At 49.0% G+C, this 19,392-nt stretch overlaps 1 protein-coding gene across 1 annotated transcript; it reads right to left on the bottom strand.

Moving 5' to 3' along the window:
- Nucleotides 1–1,169: 1,169 nt before the first annotated feature.
- On the bottom strand, nt 1,170–16,359 carry LOC126544739 (uncharacterized). The gene is made up of 6 exons (XM_055078128.1): nt 15,713–16,359; nt 13,817–14,676; nt 8,871–9,224; nt 3,840–4,795; nt 2,415–2,807; nt 1,170–1,598 (listed from the first exon to the last, which is right to left on the bottom strand). The coding sequence occupies exons 1-6, from the start codon at nt 16,357–16,359 to the stop codon at nt 1,170–1,172; spliced, it is 3,639 nt and encodes a 1,212-aa protein (XP_054934103.1).
- Between the last annotated feature and the right edge of the window lie 3,033 nt (nt 16,360–19,392).

A 19,392-nucleotide genomic window follows, 5' to 3' on the forward strand; every position in this document is an offset into this window, starting at 1 on the left:
ATTCGTATTGGATTCGCTTCGAAAGTTTCTCCTAAGAAACAGTTACCGAGGCAAGACTGCGTTGCCTGACAAAAACGTCCATTTCTCGTGAAAAGCGTACACCGTGGCATTATAGTCCTCGCCGTTTGATTTCCACTACAGAAAAAATGCACACTTACGATTTTAGAAACGGATCCGAGTCGCATACGGCTCTGCCAACGCGCGCGAGTCCTGTCGAAATGTCTTGAGCAAAACCAGGTGGCGCTACCCGCGTTAAACACGATATCTACCCGGCTGTCAGTTTAGGCTGCGCTGGCTTCCTTAAAGCGCTTGAGTGGAGATAGTAAAGGCCGTTAGAGGTGTGGTGGTAGAAAAGTTGGAGGCCACAAATAACCGAGACGCATAAGAAAAAAGTTCTCAGGACTGCTGAAAATTTTTCTGTAAAACAAAAAGGTAGGACGTTCGTCATATCATCCATCCACCCATGCCGCGAACACATGCTCATACATCACGTAGAATAATCATATCGCTTGAGGACGCATTATATCGCTGGAGGACGCATGTAAGACAACAAAGTTCATTCAAGCATAACATTTTTAGAAAGCATTGACCTACGAGGCAGTGGCAGCTGCGACCGTGATTGCACTGACTTTGCACACATGAGCTGCATAACAGCGGAAGGGTTTAGGAAATACGTAGTCATCGTTGCCATCAAAATTTGTTAATCGATGCGCAACGGCGATACTCGGTGCGTTTGCTATAGAAAACATAGACGTCGGCGATGCTATCCCACCGTTCAATTCACACAACACAAAAAGAGAGCTAGACGCCAGCTTACTAATTCTAAGCTGGCATACCTCCAATGCCTCCTACAAGCCTCTGTTGCGGCGACCTCAGCAGTCATGGTGTGCCGCAAAGACCCTATCCGCGTATCCGCAATATTGACGCCATTTTATATAATAGTTAGCATGGGCGCGACGATACCTCTAAATATTGTCCAAGCAGTTCCGTTTATACCCCCCCGAAAAAAACAACACACACACACACATCTTACTCATTAAGTTTGAAGCAGATACGAGTCGCATTCGACTCTGCAACACGCGAATCCTCGTCGAGGCGTCCCGAGCTATTACAGCAGGTGGCGCTACCGGCGTCGCACGCTTCGCGGACCGCCGCGTGACGCATCAATGTCACGCCACGCACTGCTCGGTCACGAAGTCCTCCCGCGACACGCAGTCGAACGCGGCTCCGAACTCGGGCATGTTGTGCAGCGGCACGAGGCACCGGGCGCGCGACGATAGCGCCGCCTGGCGGTGCTGGTCGGCGTCGCAGGAGAGCAGGCAGAACCTGACGAAGAACACGACCTGCGCCTCGTGCCAGTGGGCCCGGAGGTGTACGTTGGACGCTACGGGACGCAGACTGGCCACCAGGGCGTCGTAGGCGAGCCGGAGGCCCTGGGCGCGGAGGAGCATGTCGCGACGCTGGAGCTCGCCGCCACTCGAGCCGTACCGCAGTCCGAGACGCTCGTGCAGTCGCTGCAAGCAGAGGGCGCTGGCGTTGAACTGGCGCCATGCCGCTCGCGTCCACCAGAGGTCGGCGTGTTGGCTTGTTCCTTGCCCCTGCGACGGCGCGCCGAGATGAGAGGGGAGCGTTAATTTAGTTCAACTGCGGGGGTTTTGCGCGCCGGACACCTCGATCTGATTATGAGGCACGCGTAGTATAGTGGACGCAACGCACGGTACTCCGCGTCCATCGGAATGCGGCCGTCCCGGCCGGGATTGGACCGGCAACCTCGAGCTCAACAGCTCAACGCTGTAGCCATTCGGCTAAACCCCGGCGCTTGCGGCGGAGCTCTCTAAGCACAGAGAAGGGTAGATATATTAAAGGGAGACTAAAGAGCAGCATTAAATAAGTATAGAAGGACAAAATTATTTACAAGCTACATTTTCGTTCCTTTCGCAATAAGAGATTGAAGACTGGAAGGAAAAGGATTAAGGGGCCGGACTTCAAATTTTCTTTAACTTCGCGATCAAGCGTGAAATCCATCCATCTTTCGTTTTCGCGTCTTTTTTGGCTCTGGCCTTGTCAAGCCAGAAAAGACCAAGACTCACGGCATGAGTGGAATTTTTGGTACCTTAAAGAAGTAATTATTTACGCTTAAGTTATGCTTATCTTTGATTCGCCTTTATTTAAAAAGAGCTGATGTTGGTCTTCCGGAAGAGCGTGTCCCAAGCCTGCTAACTCCTCGCCAGGATAAGGAGAAACGGGAGAGGCAGGCGGCAAGTGATGATGAGATAGCACAAAGTACCACAGCGTCCAATACGCACCACGTGACCTGTACACGCACTACACGAAGAACTAATGTGTCCACGCTAAATGTACTGGAGAAATGAGTGTAACTGTAAATGAGTGCTCTCGCGAGTAAGTACGCTCGCCCACGACATGACGGAATGTGAGGCAGCCGAGAAGCCTACCATTTCTATCCCAAGAGCCGGTGCCACGACGTCCACAATTCGCGTGGCCAGCACTGCGCCGACGGTGGCATAGTTGAAGTGGGACGGTACGCCCGTCGCGTAGAGGAGGGGAGCGCGCCGGTAAAGCGTCGGCACCACCATGGACGACGTCGCCGACAAGTACGCCACCTCGTGGCGTTCTTCCAGTTGAGAGACGGCGGACTGCGACCGCGTCGGCGGACTTCGAATGCGCAGGCCGTGAGCGATCGACATGGCCTTCACGAAGAGCTCGACGAAAGTTGCGTTTCTCTCTTCCGAATTTGCGATGAGCGACGCGTAGGGGTCTGTGGCGTTGCCCGTCCGGGCAGAGTTAGACTGCAGTGTTCACGACAGAGACAAACAAAAATAATAATAAAGGCGTTGGTAAGGAGTTCAGCCGAAGAACACTGTGGTCGCTTGAAACCAACAGATATCGGATGACGTGCACGATTAGGAAAATGCAAGTAAGACAAAGACGCAATCACCATTCCCAGCCACCCTTCAGCGCACGGAAACTTAAGCAGCTGCTGTAGTTTTGCTTTATCCTGTACCGGTGTCTGCTGTTGTTCGTGTTGTGCTCTTCGGCTTAGCGAGCTTTTAGAAGTGCCATGAACGAACTATTCCCATTTGTTTCTATGGTGACACTGGTCTCGCTGTGTCAGTTGGGAAATTAAAATGCAGCGCACGCCTACGCAAACCACAGCAACAATAAAAATGTTACCGCGATATAACAGTGTACTAGGAGTTGTCCTCACCGAAGGAGTACTGCAATTTCCAGTACATTATGAAAGATGAAAACTGATGAGCTTCGACGGCAAAATATTGCGCTTTCACAACAGCGCTAATAGGAAAAAAGTGTAAAAGAATTTTTGTCAGATAAGTTTCAAAGCCTGTGGCCCTTTGCAACCAAACTGCATTAAGCACTATTCCGCTTTGCACCCGTTCTGTGTACATATTCTGTATTCTCCTTTGCCGTCATTTCTAAGTGTCGTTGACTGGCAAAGTTTACACGTTTAGATAATCATGCATGAAAGTCGACCCCCAAAGAAACCGCTCAACACAATTTCTTCCCCAGCGACGGCGCTAGAAAATTTCGACGCCTCTCCGCACCAACTTTAGCATGCAAAAAAGCGACGACCTGATAACGTCTTGCACCACTTCCAGCACTGCAACTTTTTATCCTAAGGACTGCGATATTCCTTTCGGCTAGACCGATCTGTTCTGACAGGTCGCGCGCACGAATAGTCGCTCAAACTTAGGTATTCCACTCGTGAAAACAGCCTACAGCACGTCCATGCATTCTCTACATGCGAGCGCTATTTCTAGCAACAAAGAAATCTTTTAATCGAAGAAAGGCCTGCCACTCACGGACACGTCTTCAGAAGCGACTGCGAGGTTCACTCCACTGATCTTTCCTGCGGCGACTCGACGCATTGCTTCTGGCAGCCATGCGAACATGGTGGTCTCATGGGCCGTCGCCTTGATCTGGTGGAACATGGTCCGCAGGGCCTCTTCGCTTCCGCGAACGTTAAGAATTTTCGCCACGAGCGACGACCAGGAGTGGGCCAGAGGCCTTCGAGACAGCGCGAGGCAGAACCGCGCGGCCCCTTCGGAATCCGAGTGTCTTCTCGACAGCTCCAGGGAGACGATCTCAACGTCCAGGTGCGTGGCGAGGTATAACGCGCTGACCTCGATGCCGCCCGCAGAGACCACGTCGAGGAAAGCTCGGCGAAAGCCGGCCGCTCCAGAAGCCACGGCGAAATCGGAAAACAGCGACGCGTTCTCGCCAGAGGACGCCAGGACCTCCTCGACCGCCTCTGCCCACGAGTTCGCGTTCACGCCGGGCACGATGCCACCGACAAACAGGCTCAACGGCCCAACCACGTCCGCCTGTTCGACGCTCGCTGCGCAGTCGGGTCCGTCAAGGTTGCCGCCCGCAAGTTCGTCCACCTCGAGGATCGTGGGGATGTCCTTGAACTCGTCGCCGACGATGGTCCTCAGCGTGGCCTGCAGATCTATCCGCTTGCCCACGGTCGTGAGCTTGCGGACCAGCGACCTGCCGCAGGTGAACCGCAGGGCGGTGCGACCGTTCTCGCCAAAGAGTTCGGTGACCAAGACGGTGTGGAAGCCGACAAGCAGCGACGTCCGCACCAGGAGCGCGACGAGACCGCGGTAGTCGCGGCAGTCGCGGATCAGGGCCCAACTCAACAGCTTCCTCGCCGACTCCAGCGTTTCCCTGAGCGTCGCCGTGTTCGAGCTGCCGGACATGTAACGGCGACACACCTGGTAGACGCGGCGCACCAAACGGAGGTCTGGTGAATCTCCTGCGAAGGTTTCAGACCAATGTTGTCGAATACAGTGTCAGCCTTATACTGTTTGATAAATATCGAAGCGTTCATTGCAGATGTTTATAATTGTATTACGACACCCGAAAGGGACGACCCGATAGGATTTATATCGGCAACATGGTAACGCTCCCGAATTCTCAAACTCGTTAACCATTTACGGTCTGCTCTATAAAACTGGTCATTTGTCCTAAGATGTTTTGCTGCCTTTTTCGCACTTGTCAGTACAGTCGTGGTACTATAAGTATACTGAAATAAATATTTCTTCTGCAAGTGTACGTGTCTGCGTCTCACTATCCGAAGTTCGATTAGATATTTGCTATTCGTATCCGATTTGTATTATAAAAAGTTTGTATTTGACTACTTCTAGTTCTTAACCCTCACTGTCAAAGTTTTCCATAAAAAATACTAAAGGGAACACTGGCGCTCAGATCCTTCAGTCACTATAGGAATAATGGGTATATTACATGAAATTCGTTTTTGTAGCTTCAGACATTCTTGTGGCACTATTTATTAAGGTATATTTGTTTTTAAATTTCGAACAAAACAAAAGATATCGTGAGCCGAATTCACAAAGCCTTTATTTCCTAAGCGCTTTTTTCCACTGGCCGACCGCCTTGGATAACATGTCCAACATTGTGATGCTCTGGCACCTTTTACGAGCAATTCTGGCGTGAAAACTTTTTTTAATAGGGGCCTATATTTTTCTGAACGCATGAAGAAGGAAGCAGGTATCAACTAGATCCCTAATTATTGCAAAGATTGAGTTCATAACCCAACACTTATACTTTATTGGAAATTATCGATTCGCAAAATCATAAGGCCGTATAAAGCCACAGAAACGAAGTTGAGTCAAAACCAACGTACTGTTGCACCATTTTGTTAGTCTAGCTCAACCAGCATAGCTGCGGCATCCGTAGACTAACGCCGAAGCTTTCCCTAGTAAATTTTGTATAGAAAACTCTTTGGTCACTGCAATGGGACTACACGTATCCTTAGTGGCCCATATAAAGCGTTTGTTACGAATTTTCGCTTTTTCCGTCAATCCATTTCCTCCCTCCGGGAATGTGACAGCAGCGCCATCATGTGCAGGTATTTGCGACGAGCGCTGGGTGCCGATGAATTGTAGTGACTTAAAAATTTCAGTTGCAAGTCAGCGCTCGTCCAGTGTGCTGTATCTTCTTTGTCCATGTCTTTTTGCGCTGCGTTCTCCCCATTTAACTAAATGAACCGCCTTGCCCAAATCAATCTTGCTCAGTAATGGATCAAGCGGTCTCTTTACATAATGTTCATGTAATCTTTCAGCAGTATCTGCATAGGAACGAGTAGGTTTTCCGTGGTTTTCCGTTTTTTTCCTGTGTGACACATAATTGTAAGTGTTGCATGCGCATTTCTACAGTTGATTTTTTACGGCCTAACGATGTGTGAGCAACAATTGTGTCTTCGACCGCTAATATTGCTAATTATTACCTTACGGGGCTTTACGTGCTAAAACCACGATGAGACACGCCGTACTATAGGGGGACAAGCTTTTACGGCGTCGCGGTAAAAGCTTGTCCTCCCTGCGTGGAGGGAGCCTAACGGACTCTGCAGGCATTTTCAATAAAGTTGTTTTCTCTCTCTCTCTCTCCTGGGCACCTTCAACGTGCACCCAATGCACAGCACACGGGCGTTTTATTTTTTTTTTTGCACCCCCCTTCCCATCGAAATACGGCCGCTGCGGTGACCGGGACTTGATCCCGCGATCTCGTGCTTAGCGGCGCAACGCCATAGCCGCTAAGCAACCACGGCGGCTCGCCGAAACATACAGTAACATTTGATTTCATACTGGTAAATTTTATATGACGGGCTGACTTCCGCTCCTTTTCAACGTGTCTAACCTTTCCTAAAACCCCCCACGCAATACTCTACGTCGGAGCCTATAAGACTTCGAATGAAATAAATTTTCAAGCATTCACAAGCTCAACCAGCGCAATAAGTGGTCGTTGCAGAGCGTGTCGTGGGAAACAAGCGGCTTCCATACACTCCAAAAAAGCACTGTCCACGGACAGCGCCTGCGCTGCTGTGAACACCTCAGCCAAATGTTGCACTCTTCCACGGCGCGCGCAGCTCACTAGCGGCGCGCAAGGACATCTTTTTAATGCGAAAGCATTAAATGCCCTATGTGGCGGAAAGTCCGGCGTCCGTTGTTATCATTCGTTGGTACCGAAACCCACGTGACCAAGTGGTGATGTCACGTTCCCTGCGCTGGATCTGCTGCGGCTCGCAGTGCGAAATCCCACGCCCAGCAGCCACTGCATCGGACCTGGCCCGCTCTCAAAATTAGATTTAAAGTGGGTTAAGGTAGATAAAAGTGAAGCGAATTAAGGCGGGGGGGGGGGGGGGGGGGGGTTAAGACTGGTACACATTGGAGCAAATTGGATTAGGGCGAGTTAAGATGGAGTTTTAATTTAAGGTGATAACTTACGCAAGTCATAATGCTATCGTATTCAAATCCCGTAAGGATACTTCAGTGACTACGAATTTTCTACTCTCTTTTCGAACGAGTCCTTCTCCTCCCCCGTTTCGAAGTTGCCGGCCCCTTGTATTTGTCGTCAATTGCAAGATTCCCATAGACGGCTGCTATTGGCTTATACGGATATCAGTCAAGAAAGGTATTTCAATCAGTGCACTTCTTCTTACTGTTACTGCGTATATTTACTGGAGCACTTTACTAAGCAGGCTTAAATAAGCGAAAATATGCATTTCGAATTTTGATAAGACTTGTATATACCTCCCGAAGATGTGCATATCGTTTGCTCACGCTCGGCCGCGGCCACACGCGTAGGAATTAAACCATGGCCACATTGATTATCAGCGTCGTAGCCATCGGGCCTCGCTATTTCGATTATTTCTATTTGAACAGTCATCTAGCCTCAAACCACGAGAGAGTTAGGGTCAGACCAGACGTACGCTTGCCAGAGCGCATAGAGTTCCCTACAATAGGTGCGGCATAAACTCGTAAAGACTCACGGCCGCGTTTTCTGCTCGGCACTTCCGGTTCAACAGATGGCGGTTCCGGCGCACGATTTCCGTTCGCGGGGCCGGCCGCGCCTGCTCTCTGAGCACTTTCATCACAAGGTATCGCCCACGCTGCAAAGTTCTAGAACCTGTGATGGTCGCATCGATGACTGCATGATATCTGAGTATAGGCAGTCATATAAATATTTTTTGCCAAATTGATCGAACACCTGAATTAGCTATGCAAGCTGTCACAGTTTTAATAAAGAGGCGAATGTGGTGACGCCCAGAGAGCTCCAGAGGGCACTGTGCACATACGACGCGGTGCAAAGGCCCAAACGAGTTTCTCGCGTCTCCTTTCCACTCTGCTACGCTCCTTCCATGTATATACACGCTCTGAACCACCTCGACGCGGTGTGCAATGCAGCCACAGCAGCAGCAGTGGGAAAGTTGAAGGAAGAGTAAAAAAAAAGCTTCTCTTTAAAATTCGCCGACGATTACGATACTCCCTAATGCGAAATTTGAGCGCAGCTCTATACGTGCTTTTATTTTACAATATACCGAGGCATCGCACCAATCACCGTACCCACTGGCAGAGCCGCGACGCGCGGCTCCATATATAGACCGGCCACACAGTTGCCGCTTCCCGGCAACTGCAGCTTATACAACCCTAACGTTTGCCGGGACACCCTTTTGGCGAAACCTATGCGCGAAGGCGTGCTTTCTGGTTCTTTTTTTCTCTTTCCCCCGCACGCCCGGTGCCGCCGCTGCCGCGGATGCACGGATGTGAGCGCCATCTGGTGATGCTTCAAGGTGGCTTCCTCCTCACGCTGCCACTGCGCCTTCCTCCTCGCGCTCTCTTCGTCCTCGCCGTCTTTCATCAGCCGCTGCGCTCCGCGTTCGCTCTTTCATCATTTACTCTGCTCGTTCGCTCGGTTACGCCGAGGCACGACGCCGAGGCACGCCAAAGCTCGACCCAGTAACGGGCGCCTAAGAGCTGCCCTCTAAAACGCATGCGTCTCTATACTAAAGGAGGCAATGACCACGCGTGTACCTTCCGCGTTCTTCCGCCAGAGGGACTCGTTGATGCTGGCCAGCGACGCCGTCACGCTGTCCCCGAGAAAGCTGCCGGCGTCCTTTCTTCTCGCGATCCACGAGTCGCAGACGTAGCCGTAAAAGTCGCCGCACGCGTCCCTGCTGGTGTTGATCAGGCTTGCCAGGTAGTCGCGTGCCGCCACGCATTCGGTTGTCACGCAGACCAGAGGCGTCAAGGCTCGGTTCGGGAAGAACGCCAGGATCAGGAACGCGACCAGCACGGAGAACAGCACGGAGCTAAAGCAGACCACGCAGCCGTAGACGAGGCACTCTTTCTTCGTGTCCTCCTCGGTGACGAACGTCACGTTGAGAGCTGTGTATATCGCAGTGACGTCGGAGTCCCGAACAAGGCTAACGAAAAGAGTTGGAGCTTTACATATGCTGAAACCTGCGTGCGTTAACACCGTAAAACGCAAACACCAGTTCACATCACGGAAAACTGGAACTGGTTCACTTCTTTTCTGGCCGTGTATATATAGCAGATTTGTGGGGAAAAATGTTTTTTGGAACTTGTATGACTCTTAAGCTTCGCCGTTAAGAGGAAGCGTTAGGTCGGCCGCTCCTATGTAAATACATGTGCAAGGAGAATTAGTTTCTCTCGGCAACCACTGCACCAAATTTGACGAGGTTTGTTGCATTTAAAAGAAAACCTTAAAACCTAGTGACTGTTGGTTTCAGATTTTTGATTTAGGTCGTCAATTTCTTATTAAAAATTTTCAAAAATCAAAAATTTTCACAAGACGAAACTATCAAGTATAGAACTTTGTAACTCAGCAACGAAAATTAATAATACAATTCCGTGAATTGCAGCTAATAGTACCTCTAAAGCGGAAGAAATTGATATGTTACACATGAATATCAAAAAAATCTTATAATATGAAAATACAGCTTTTGCAGAACGCTTCTAAACAACGTAACAAATTCACGTAATATATAATATGACGTATCGAATTTGTCCGCTTTACACGATCTAATGGATTCCGTTTACAGAACTGCGATATCTGTTTTTTATGCAGAGCTATGAATCTGTAAACGCCGTGCTTCTATTTTTTTCATACCTTCGAATTTTTGAAAATCTTTTTAACAAAATTTAGGACCTAAACAGGAATTCCGCTACCAACAATCACTAGAATTTAACTTTCTCTCTCAAATGCAACAGATGTAATTAAAATCGGTCCACAGGTTATTTCAGAAAAACTTTTTTGCGTGTTCAATGTATTTGAATAGGCCGCGTCGGAGTTGGGCCCGAGCCACGGAGTAAGACATATAGGAGGTGAAACTCCCGTCAGCGCGAGCGAGCGCGGGCGACCAGATAAAGTCACAATTGTTGCATGCGCCGACGCTACCCTATGCAGTGGCGGCACCATGCGGCGCGTCGTAGAAGCCGCAGCAGGAAAAAAAAAAAAAAGCAGCGCCCGGCAGGCGGCTCGGCGGCTCCGGCAGCTCCGGCGCTCACTCCGGCGGCGCCCGCTCAAAGCAGACGACAAGCAGACGACACGGGTGTTTGCTTCAGCGGGCACGCCGTAATCGAACTGCGTAGGTGCGCGCACTCAAGAAAACTGTTTTGTTGTGTGCCCATCAAAAAAAGCAACACGTGTGGCAAACTTCCGCTAATCTTCCTCTTATCGCCAAGCAGCTAGGGCAACTAGTTTTCGCGAGTCTTAAAAAAAAAGAGAAAAGGAACGGAAACACATGCACGGCGGCATCCTTCCTAAGCGCACCCCTGTGAGCACTAGAGCGAGAAACAAGCGGTCGCCCTTTGAGCGATTACGAACGAGGTAGCCATCAGTTTCGCAAGCGCAAAAAGCCGAAAACCGCCCGCCACGGAGCAAGATAGCCCTGGCTACAACCAGAAGCTACGTATCATCTTATAGCTGTCATGGAAAACGCGTTTTATTTTTTACTGTGCTCAAATGGCTGAAGCGTAGCAGCAGTTGCTCTTCGGGCTACAAGCGGTAAAGAAGCGCGCGAGAGTGCCCTCAGTAGAAGTCAGGCGCGCGCGGCCGACGGGAGCAACACCCTCGACCGGTTGCCCTGGCAACCGAAACGGCGGTAATTTCTTCCCATGCCGCCAGGTGCCGCCAGCATGAAAATATATCCGCGGGCTTGTGACCTTTTCTGGTCGCCGCAAACAGCGGAGTTTCCACTCCTATATTTCTTGCTCCGTGGCCCGAGCTAAAGCTTCCTCCTAAGAGTGGAACGCGATAGCATTCAAAGATCCCTGACTGCTTCTCACGCTTCCCGGCAAGTGAAGCTTATGTAACCTTAATGGTTACCAGGAGACACTGGCACCGAACGTTATGCACAAAGGCGAGATTTCTGGTAGAAGTGCGGCCTCTTGTGTGGGCCGACCCCAGAGGTAGCACGCAGGCGCGCCATGAAATTGTGTCATTTTCATGGTTTCATTATTCTTTCGCACTTTTAATATTTCAGTCTGAGAAGATTTGACATCACAGGCATGCGCTGTCGCTGTCTTGTTTCATGACATTTGTTTGTGGGCTGTCATTTTCAAAATTCTGAGGAATAACTTTGTCATGAATGTCAGACAAGGTATGAGCAACCTTAGTGATAGAATGGTTTGGCAATATAACCCGCGTATACCGCATGTCACATAGCAAGGCGTGGCATATCACCCACCGAATATATATACGGCATTTCTCTCTCATGGACAACCCTACCGACGCTGACACCCGACACCGGATTTTCTGCGACAACGGGCCTTTAATGGTATATCACGTTAAAATGTTTTCACATGGCATTTACCAATTGGGTTTCTGAACTGTCCACAAATGGAACTTTGCTCTAGCGTATCAAAAACGTGTTATGTAATATGGGCTTCACGTTTTGCCTTCCGCGGTGAAATCGCAATTTTGAGGAATCAAACTCTAGATATGAGAAATGATACGTCGGGCTTTGGGATGTCGATAGAGTATCGTCAGGAAGCCGTATTTTGTAACGATTGGTACAATTTTTTTTTTTCACCCTTTTATCATCCGCTGAGTCCAGTGGCCGAATCCGGCAGTGAAAGGCAACGTCCGAGGAAATCAGAAAGAGAGCCAAAAGTGTGGAAATTAAATACGTCGATCGTTATAATAGGCGGTGACGTATTTTTGACGTATACTTGTGACGATGCGCCAGTTTGTTGTTAATTATTTGCACTTTTCGTTAAAGCGTGCGCCGTTGTCAGTGCTTGTGCGTGTAGGTGTGTTTGTGTGTTACTGAAGCGCGTGAGAGAATGGAGGTTTTTTTTTATTTAATGCATAAAGAAGGCGAGTATGTTAAGAAAACTATGCCCAAGTGGAAAGTAATCTCACGCAGTCCAAATTTACCGATAGTTTTCAGTACTATTGCAGATACTACGCGTAAACTATTCCGTATTCACACAACTTCGTTTAGAACAATTTAAATGGCATACGGACAATGAACGCATGAAATTGGTGACATTAAATAACGTGCGAACAGGGAAATATCCGAATCGCTCATATAGTACAAATATTCCAGGAAAGCCGACCCTCGACTATCAAATCTAATGTCGACTAAATTATCTCCTTTATAAAGCGACGTAAAATACGACGTTTGCGCGACGACAGTTTGATAGAAGAAATCTGCATACAATGAAACCATGAATGTATAATATCGTGCGGAGTCAGACCTCCAGGCAACCGAGGAGCACGTAAATGATTAACTAATTCGAATTGTCTGGGACATTACGTACTATGACAGTACTAAATACAAAGGAACAGCATGTTACCAGATACACGTACTATACACTGTTGCATTGATTGAAGGAGAGAATTAAATGCGGTACTGCAACACCGCCCATTCGCTTAAAGAAACGCAAACGCGGCGGGACTGGCGAAATGATAAATCGGAACTGATTCGTATATGGGCTGCCCAACATAGACCATTTCTGACTTAATGACTCGAAATTAGCGAGAAGTTATCTGTCCCGTGCTTTCGCTTAGGAACTGGCGCTCCTGCGCAACAATTCCGTAGTTATATATCCTCCAAGTGATCACATACATCGTTTTGCCTCCCTCGAGACATCAGTAACCGTTTCTACCCTTTATACGTCCGACAATAAACGATTATTTGACGACTTCTAATAGTGTATTCTCGAATCGAATATGAATCGAATAGCGCGGACTATTCGTTTCCATATTCGAAATGTCGAACATTCGCATACCTGCATCAAAGAATTGCCATTCATCGGTGAACTACGGTTTTAAACATGGTAGGTATATAGCAGCGGGTGAATGACGGTGACTCTTCTAGGTTTCCTTGAAGTTTCTGTATTTCCAGTATTCGGACACCTAAGTTCAGTTGGTGAGAGTGCAGTGTAAGCTCCCGTCCTGTTGTCTCGTATACTGCGAAGGGCGGACGAGTATACTGCATGTTTCACCACCGCACTTGTATGCAGCATTCCACAGGTTGACAAATGTCACACTCATCCGATAGTCTTTCCATAGAAGCTCGCATATGCATGTATGTCAACTTGTCGGACGTGTTTTGTATCATTTACACGGAAGTATTCGGAATGTATGGAATACTTGCGGAACCGTTTCAGAAAGTACGTCGGCATCATCGCGCACAGAGATGACCGTACAATCAGTAGTGACAGTTTATAGTCGACATATCTTCTTTTTTTTTCATATTCGTCCCTGCTTTCGATGGCAACAATATACCACAAGCGGCCGTGTATAATATACTTTATGCGTAGAATACAAATAATTACAATGCAAATTAGAAACCGGCAGAACTCGAGTCAGCGTCGCACAAGCAGTGCGTACGTGATCCGACGCCCGTTAAATCCATCACGTTTGGTGGGTACGGCCAACTGTGTCCGCCTCCGTATAAACTCACACCCAAATCTTCCCAGTTTCATCAACGATACTTTGAACTCACGGTAGAAGGACCACGACTGGCCCTGGGTGCCGAAGCTGCTTTTCCGCGCGCCTCGCGTAGAACCCGCGTGAACCTCGCTGGCCCCGCTCTCCTCCATCGCCCTGTTCCCGCTTCGCCACCGTTTCCTCCAGCCGGTCCTGTCTTTCTGCTCCCTACCCGATGGCGCCGGGTGCGATGTTCCTTGCTGGCCGGTAAACGCCATTGGCGGTTGGTCTGGTTCCCGCTCCTCGATGACCTTCCGCGGCGACGTTAATGCCTCCGCCTTGGGAAGCGCCGGGTTCGTAGGAAGCACGGCGCGAAGAACAGCCTCAGAGTCGCCATCCTTGCGAGCTGAAGGACCGACCGCTGCGTCGACGACCTTCTGGCCCAGCGGTGCCTCTGGAACGAGATGGCCTTCGGGAGCTACGACGCCGGCAGATTCTGCGGGCACAGCACCATGGGAAGCGGACCTCTCGCCCACGGAGCCGTACGACGTGGCGGTCATCGTTGCGAATACGTTGCCGTGCCGCTGCTGCGAAGTCTCTCCTTCGTTCGTGAAGGTTCCCGGGACGACCGCCAAGTTACCGGCCTTGCCGTCTGGCGGTCCTGCTGCGTCGACTCCCCGCTGGCTCGCCGGCGCAGTTTCTGGAGCTGAGTGTTCTTTAGCCGAGGAAGCTCGTAATTGCTTGTAAGAAGCCATAGTCATCGGGTCGTCGGCTGATCTTTTCCTGCCCTGGGCGTCAGCCCAGTTCTTGGCCTTTGTCCCCCTTTGCTTGATCGGCGTAGAGTCATCGTAGTTACCGGTGAACACGCCGCCCGTCCCAGTGGACCACTGGTGACTGGAAAGTGTGATGCCGGCGGCGTGGTCCTGGGGTGCCGCTCTGGAGACAGTGACGAGGAGTCAAAAAGAAGACACAAATTTTGACTTGTGCACAAGCACCTTTTTGGCACATATGTTACCAAAGTAAAACACTCAATTGTGCCTTGGTAACATCGTCAGGATAACCGCGGTTATAACGAACCTCAATCACCAGCAGTTGGAAGTTAGGCAGTGCTTTAATTTAGAAAACTAGCAGCACTTCTTCGGTTAATTATATGGTGGCTGCGTGGGCGAATCATAGTCAGCTTTTCCCTTAAGTTCAACAGAGTTTTGTTGATCTTAAAGGAAAAGCCGACAAGCCGAGTGATCGCTCAGCTTAATCACAGTCAGGATCCCCGCACTTCTAGGTAGTTTCCAAGAGCGAGCGCAAAGCATCTAAGAAGGAACATGAGTGGAAGATTAACGACAATTATTGTACGCGTGACAATACTGCACCGTAAAAGGTGTGCACTTACAAGTCAGTATCACTGCATCCCACATTAACCACGGTGCTATATAGACACTGTCTATATTCGCCATTATGTCAAATTCGTAGTCTTGTAAACACTGATTGGCTCAATTAATGGCGGCTGCGCGCTAATTGATTTAAAGGAAAATACTTCGACAAGATGGCAGAATTTCATGGTGTTCAGACACAGCCTCCTGTATTTTTACTAGGCTTGTCCAGTCAGATCCACAGTGCATAGACGTCAGTGGTCCCGGTGCGGTGAAACCACATTTTCACCTATTTATCAACCTGTTAATGATATATCGAGCAGGCACAGCTTTCGCAGGGTGCCGTTGCTGCTTCGTGCCCACTGCTTTGCTTCAGCATGATGTGCAAGGAAAAGAAGCTGACGTGACCCTGACCAAGCTCCGTCGACTCTAATCAACCACTCGAAGAGTGGCTCCCTCAAAGTTACCGCTGGTTTCGGTTACTCCGCTGGCATTGAATATATATATATATATATATATATATATATATATACTGGAGACTACGGTCCAGAACGTCAACTATGACTTCGAATGTATTTTTCTAAGCCAGGATAAATACTCGCCTGTTTGCAATCCGGCCTGGCGTCGATGTTGAGGGTGCATCGCCGACCTTGCGTTCACCTTCGCCAGGTCCTTGTTTCGACGTCCTGCTGGACGTGGAGGACGCAGACGACAACGACGACTTCAAATTACGCTTGCGCCGCTTCTTTCTGCTTCGACCAGAATTTCGAGCCCACGACGCATCCGAAGGTGTCCGGGTCGCAGCAACGCTTCTGTGGTCTGCTAGAGAAGACGTGTCTACGGGTGCGCCCGTGGTATTTGGAGCCTTCGACGCGCCCGCACTCGGAGGTCTGTAGACGTGCGTTAACGGTGCGGCGGAGGCCAACTTCGTATCAGTGTTTGGCTTGAAGGTCACGTCCTCAGCAGCGTGCTTTTTAGCCGCGCTTCCGGACAAAAATAACGACGGGCCAAAAGCGGTGCCATCGGCCACGGGAGTGACGCGTGGTTGCCCCGTACTGACGCCGGGCGCGGAATTTGCATCGGACCCTCGATTACTGCCACGGAAGCCTTGTTTCTGCAACGACGCATTGAAGGCGTGCGCATCCGCTGCTGCCGCTGTGGGAGCACCTGTCGCCTTGGCGCCGGCGTTTGATGGCGGCCGGTTCTTGGTGAGCGAGGACTTCTTTCTCTTGTCCGCGTTGTCTTCCATGGTATGCGTTAAACGATCAGCCTGGTGAACAAGGAAGGATCCACGAGAAGAATGTCACGCGAAGGGAAAGCGCGAGAGATCGTGGAACGCGACAACGCGCTACGTGATCGTACTTCTTTTTGTCTTCGTCGAATGCTCCTCCTCGAATGCCACGCGCAAAGTCATGGAGGAAGGAAAAAGATAGGAGGGGCATACCGAACGCGACTGAAGCCAAACCTGTCGGCCCAGCACGTGATCGCACGTCAAAGTGCGCAGTTAGTTTTAGTGTTCCCGCTGTTCAGGCAGAGCCATGGCAGGGCAGCCGAACAGGCGCGCACCGAATAAAAACTACTGACATAGCTACTGGTACTCACAATAAAGTTTTTCCATCCATTCATCCATAGCTACTGGGAACACGTCTCAGCAAATATCGATTCTTGCTCCGTGATGTCGACGCAACAGGTCACGTGTTGGGCCACCACTGTGGCTTCACGGAGCGTTCGCTTGCCAAGGCTGGCTCCGTGACGTAGTGCTCCCTCTTACCTTTTTCCTTCCTCCATGCGCAAAGTGAACTGGACTCTAGATGATGATGATGATGATGATGGAGGAGAAGGCAGTGATAGCGATGATGCTGATATTAAGCCGCTGGCCTATGAAGCGGGCGATCACACAGATTGATCAAAGAGGGAGAGAAACAATGGAAAGCAGGTAGTATTTATTTACGTATTTATTGAGTACCGACAGCGCCTTTGCCTTATTAAAGTGGCGGGGGGGGGGGGGGGGGCAAAAGAAAGGAAGAAGACAAGCAGTAGAATCTGTGCATTAAACGAGACTTACTGCAGTATTGCAAAATAATTCAACAGTCCGAAATCGTGCTCGCAAGAAAGGTGAAAACAGATTTTAAAAAATGACGACGCTCTGCACACACAAATAAGGCAAAAAGTGGAAAATGCTCTACTAACAATAAAACAAAACTTGGAGAACGCTTAAGCTTCGTCTTTAAGAGGGGAACGCGATAGCGTTACCGTGCCCCGCTGAGGCCGACACCGGATATTCTGCGACCCGGAGCCCGATAGAAAACTATTGTGGGCCGATCCCGGCGGTAGTGCAGGGCGAGTCAATGGCTCATACCACTTAGGACAGAGGCTACAAGCAGTGACTCATCAATGGTTCGTACCCCCGTAAGCAAGGAAAAAGGGGCTTGTGTTTGAGTTTCCGCGTAACAGAGAATTATGTTTTCTCGTATATTCAAATTACTTCTTCGTATATTCAAATTGCAGTCCGACGCTATCATGCCTGTAAGTTGTGTGTAAGCTGGACTTTACGAATTTTCTCCCGCATTTTACTTTGAAAAAATTGGCTGTGGCTTAGCTCAGTTTACCCTGGATATGCAAAGCGAAAGCTTGGTTTAGCCAGGTCAAGTCTTGGTTTCACTTGGTTAACCTATGAGTTAGCTGTAATCATTATATTTATGTATATATTCCTCGTTAAGCCAGGTATGACGGCTCGGCCTATGTCGGTGGCTGGGCATGACTGTGATTATACGCTTGGGTAGACACGCATCGTTCGAGTGTGACACGCCGTTCCAGGAGCGGGCAACACGAGGCAGCCCTTCCTGAAACGCTGCTTTCTGCAGCTGACGCCAAGCGGCGACACAAGTTTATGCTTGCGGTGTCGCGGCAGCAGCTCTCATTCCCATAACCTCTGAAAATTTTGCATTTTTTCTTAAAAACTAGGCAGTACGTTAACTGTGCGAAGTGTTATACTCAACGAGGTCGACGCCGAAATGCGATCGTTCTGCAAAATTTTAGCTAGAACAGTGCAGCGATGAGCGCAACGTCTTTTTTGGAACGCGCGCAGCGAAATATTTGGGACCCTGTACGTTGCCTACTCTTTGAAACCACCAGCATTGTTTTCTGCAGTGCTGCTATTGCTTTTTGTTTCTCCAACTTTTGATGAATTTTGATGACTTGCAGAAAAGTAAAGCATTTTCTTTTTAGTGTTCGTTCCTAGACTTCCAGTATTGTATTTTACGCGCATAGTGGTGTTACTGTATATTTGTCGCGTACGGACATTTTGTTTTGCCCCAGTCGAAGTGCAATTATCGGGTAAAGATGCAGCAAGGTTGTTGTGGCTTTTAGATTATGCCCCCAGCATTTTGAGCTTGCTACAAACGTACCAAAATGCCGAAATAAAAACAAATGAATGAGTGTGGACCATGCAATGCAATCTTGCTGCAAAATTCGGCCCTCACAATGAGTAGCAAAACCCGAGGCGACCGAGCGAGCCGGAGCAAGCGTAAAAACGTCTCAATGTCCTGCTCCCATGGGACCACCCACATATATATATATATATATATATATATATATATATATATATATACTGTGTCGCGGCGTTAGGACAAAGTACCATCTTGGGGAACGAAACCGAAACTGGCTATAGAAGAAAATCTAATATATTAAATTTGCGGCGCTTTGAGGCATGTCACTATTTTTTTTAGGTTTTAGAGGTCTAGGACGTTCGTTTAATGCAATGACAAGTGTTTGAAATATCATTATGAATTATGAAAATTAAAGCATCATTTCAGCACCTCTTTAGAAAAAAATAACGTAACTATTTTAGGGGCCCTGCAGGAATGATAAGCTTAGTATGCTATCTACTAACAGGAAGAGCTTGACGAACCTAGCGGCAACCGCAAAGGTGCCGCCATGTTGCTAGAACTGATGCTAGAACTTAGGGCTAGGATTCACCCAATTTGAAGAGAGAAAGAGTAAAATTGGTCAAGAAGAAACAGGCCAACCTAGATGCAGTAAGGGTTAAAGCAGACAAATTCAGGCTGGTACTTGCAAACAAATATGCAGCCTAGAACAGAGAGATGAAGATCACGTAGAGGTAATTAATAAAACCATAACTAGGCTGGCTTCAGAGGGAGCAACTGAAGTTGGAGGTAAGGCACCAAGGCAACCAGCAGGCAAACTCTGCCAATTAACAAAGGACCTAATAAAGAAACGACAAAAAAATGAAAGTGTCCAACTCAAGAGGTAAGATATAATT

Source organism: Dermacentor andersoni, chromosome 10 (genome assembly GCF_023375885.2).
Source record: "Dermacentor andersoni chromosome 10, qqDerAnde1_hic_scaffold, whole genome shotgun sequence".
In the NCBI taxonomy this organism is placed as follows: domain Eukaryota; kingdom Metazoa; phylum Arthropoda; class Arachnida; order Ixodida; family Ixodidae; genus Dermacentor; species Dermacentor andersoni.

Bases quoted from the DNA above. Each gene is read 5' to 3' on its own strand.
- LOC126544739 (XM_055078128.1), bottom strand. From the start codon at position 16,359: ATGGAAGACAACGCGGACAAGAGAAAGAAGTCCTCGCTCACCAAGAAC. The intron at 14,677-15,712 runs GCGAGTATTTAT...CACTGTCTCCAG, and splicing joins CCAGGCCGGATTGCAAACAG to AGCGGCACCCCAGGACCACG. The intron at 9,225-13,816 runs GTGAGTTCAAAG...CGATATACACAG, and splicing joins CCAGTCGTGGTCCTTCTACC to CTCTCAACGTGACGTTCGTC.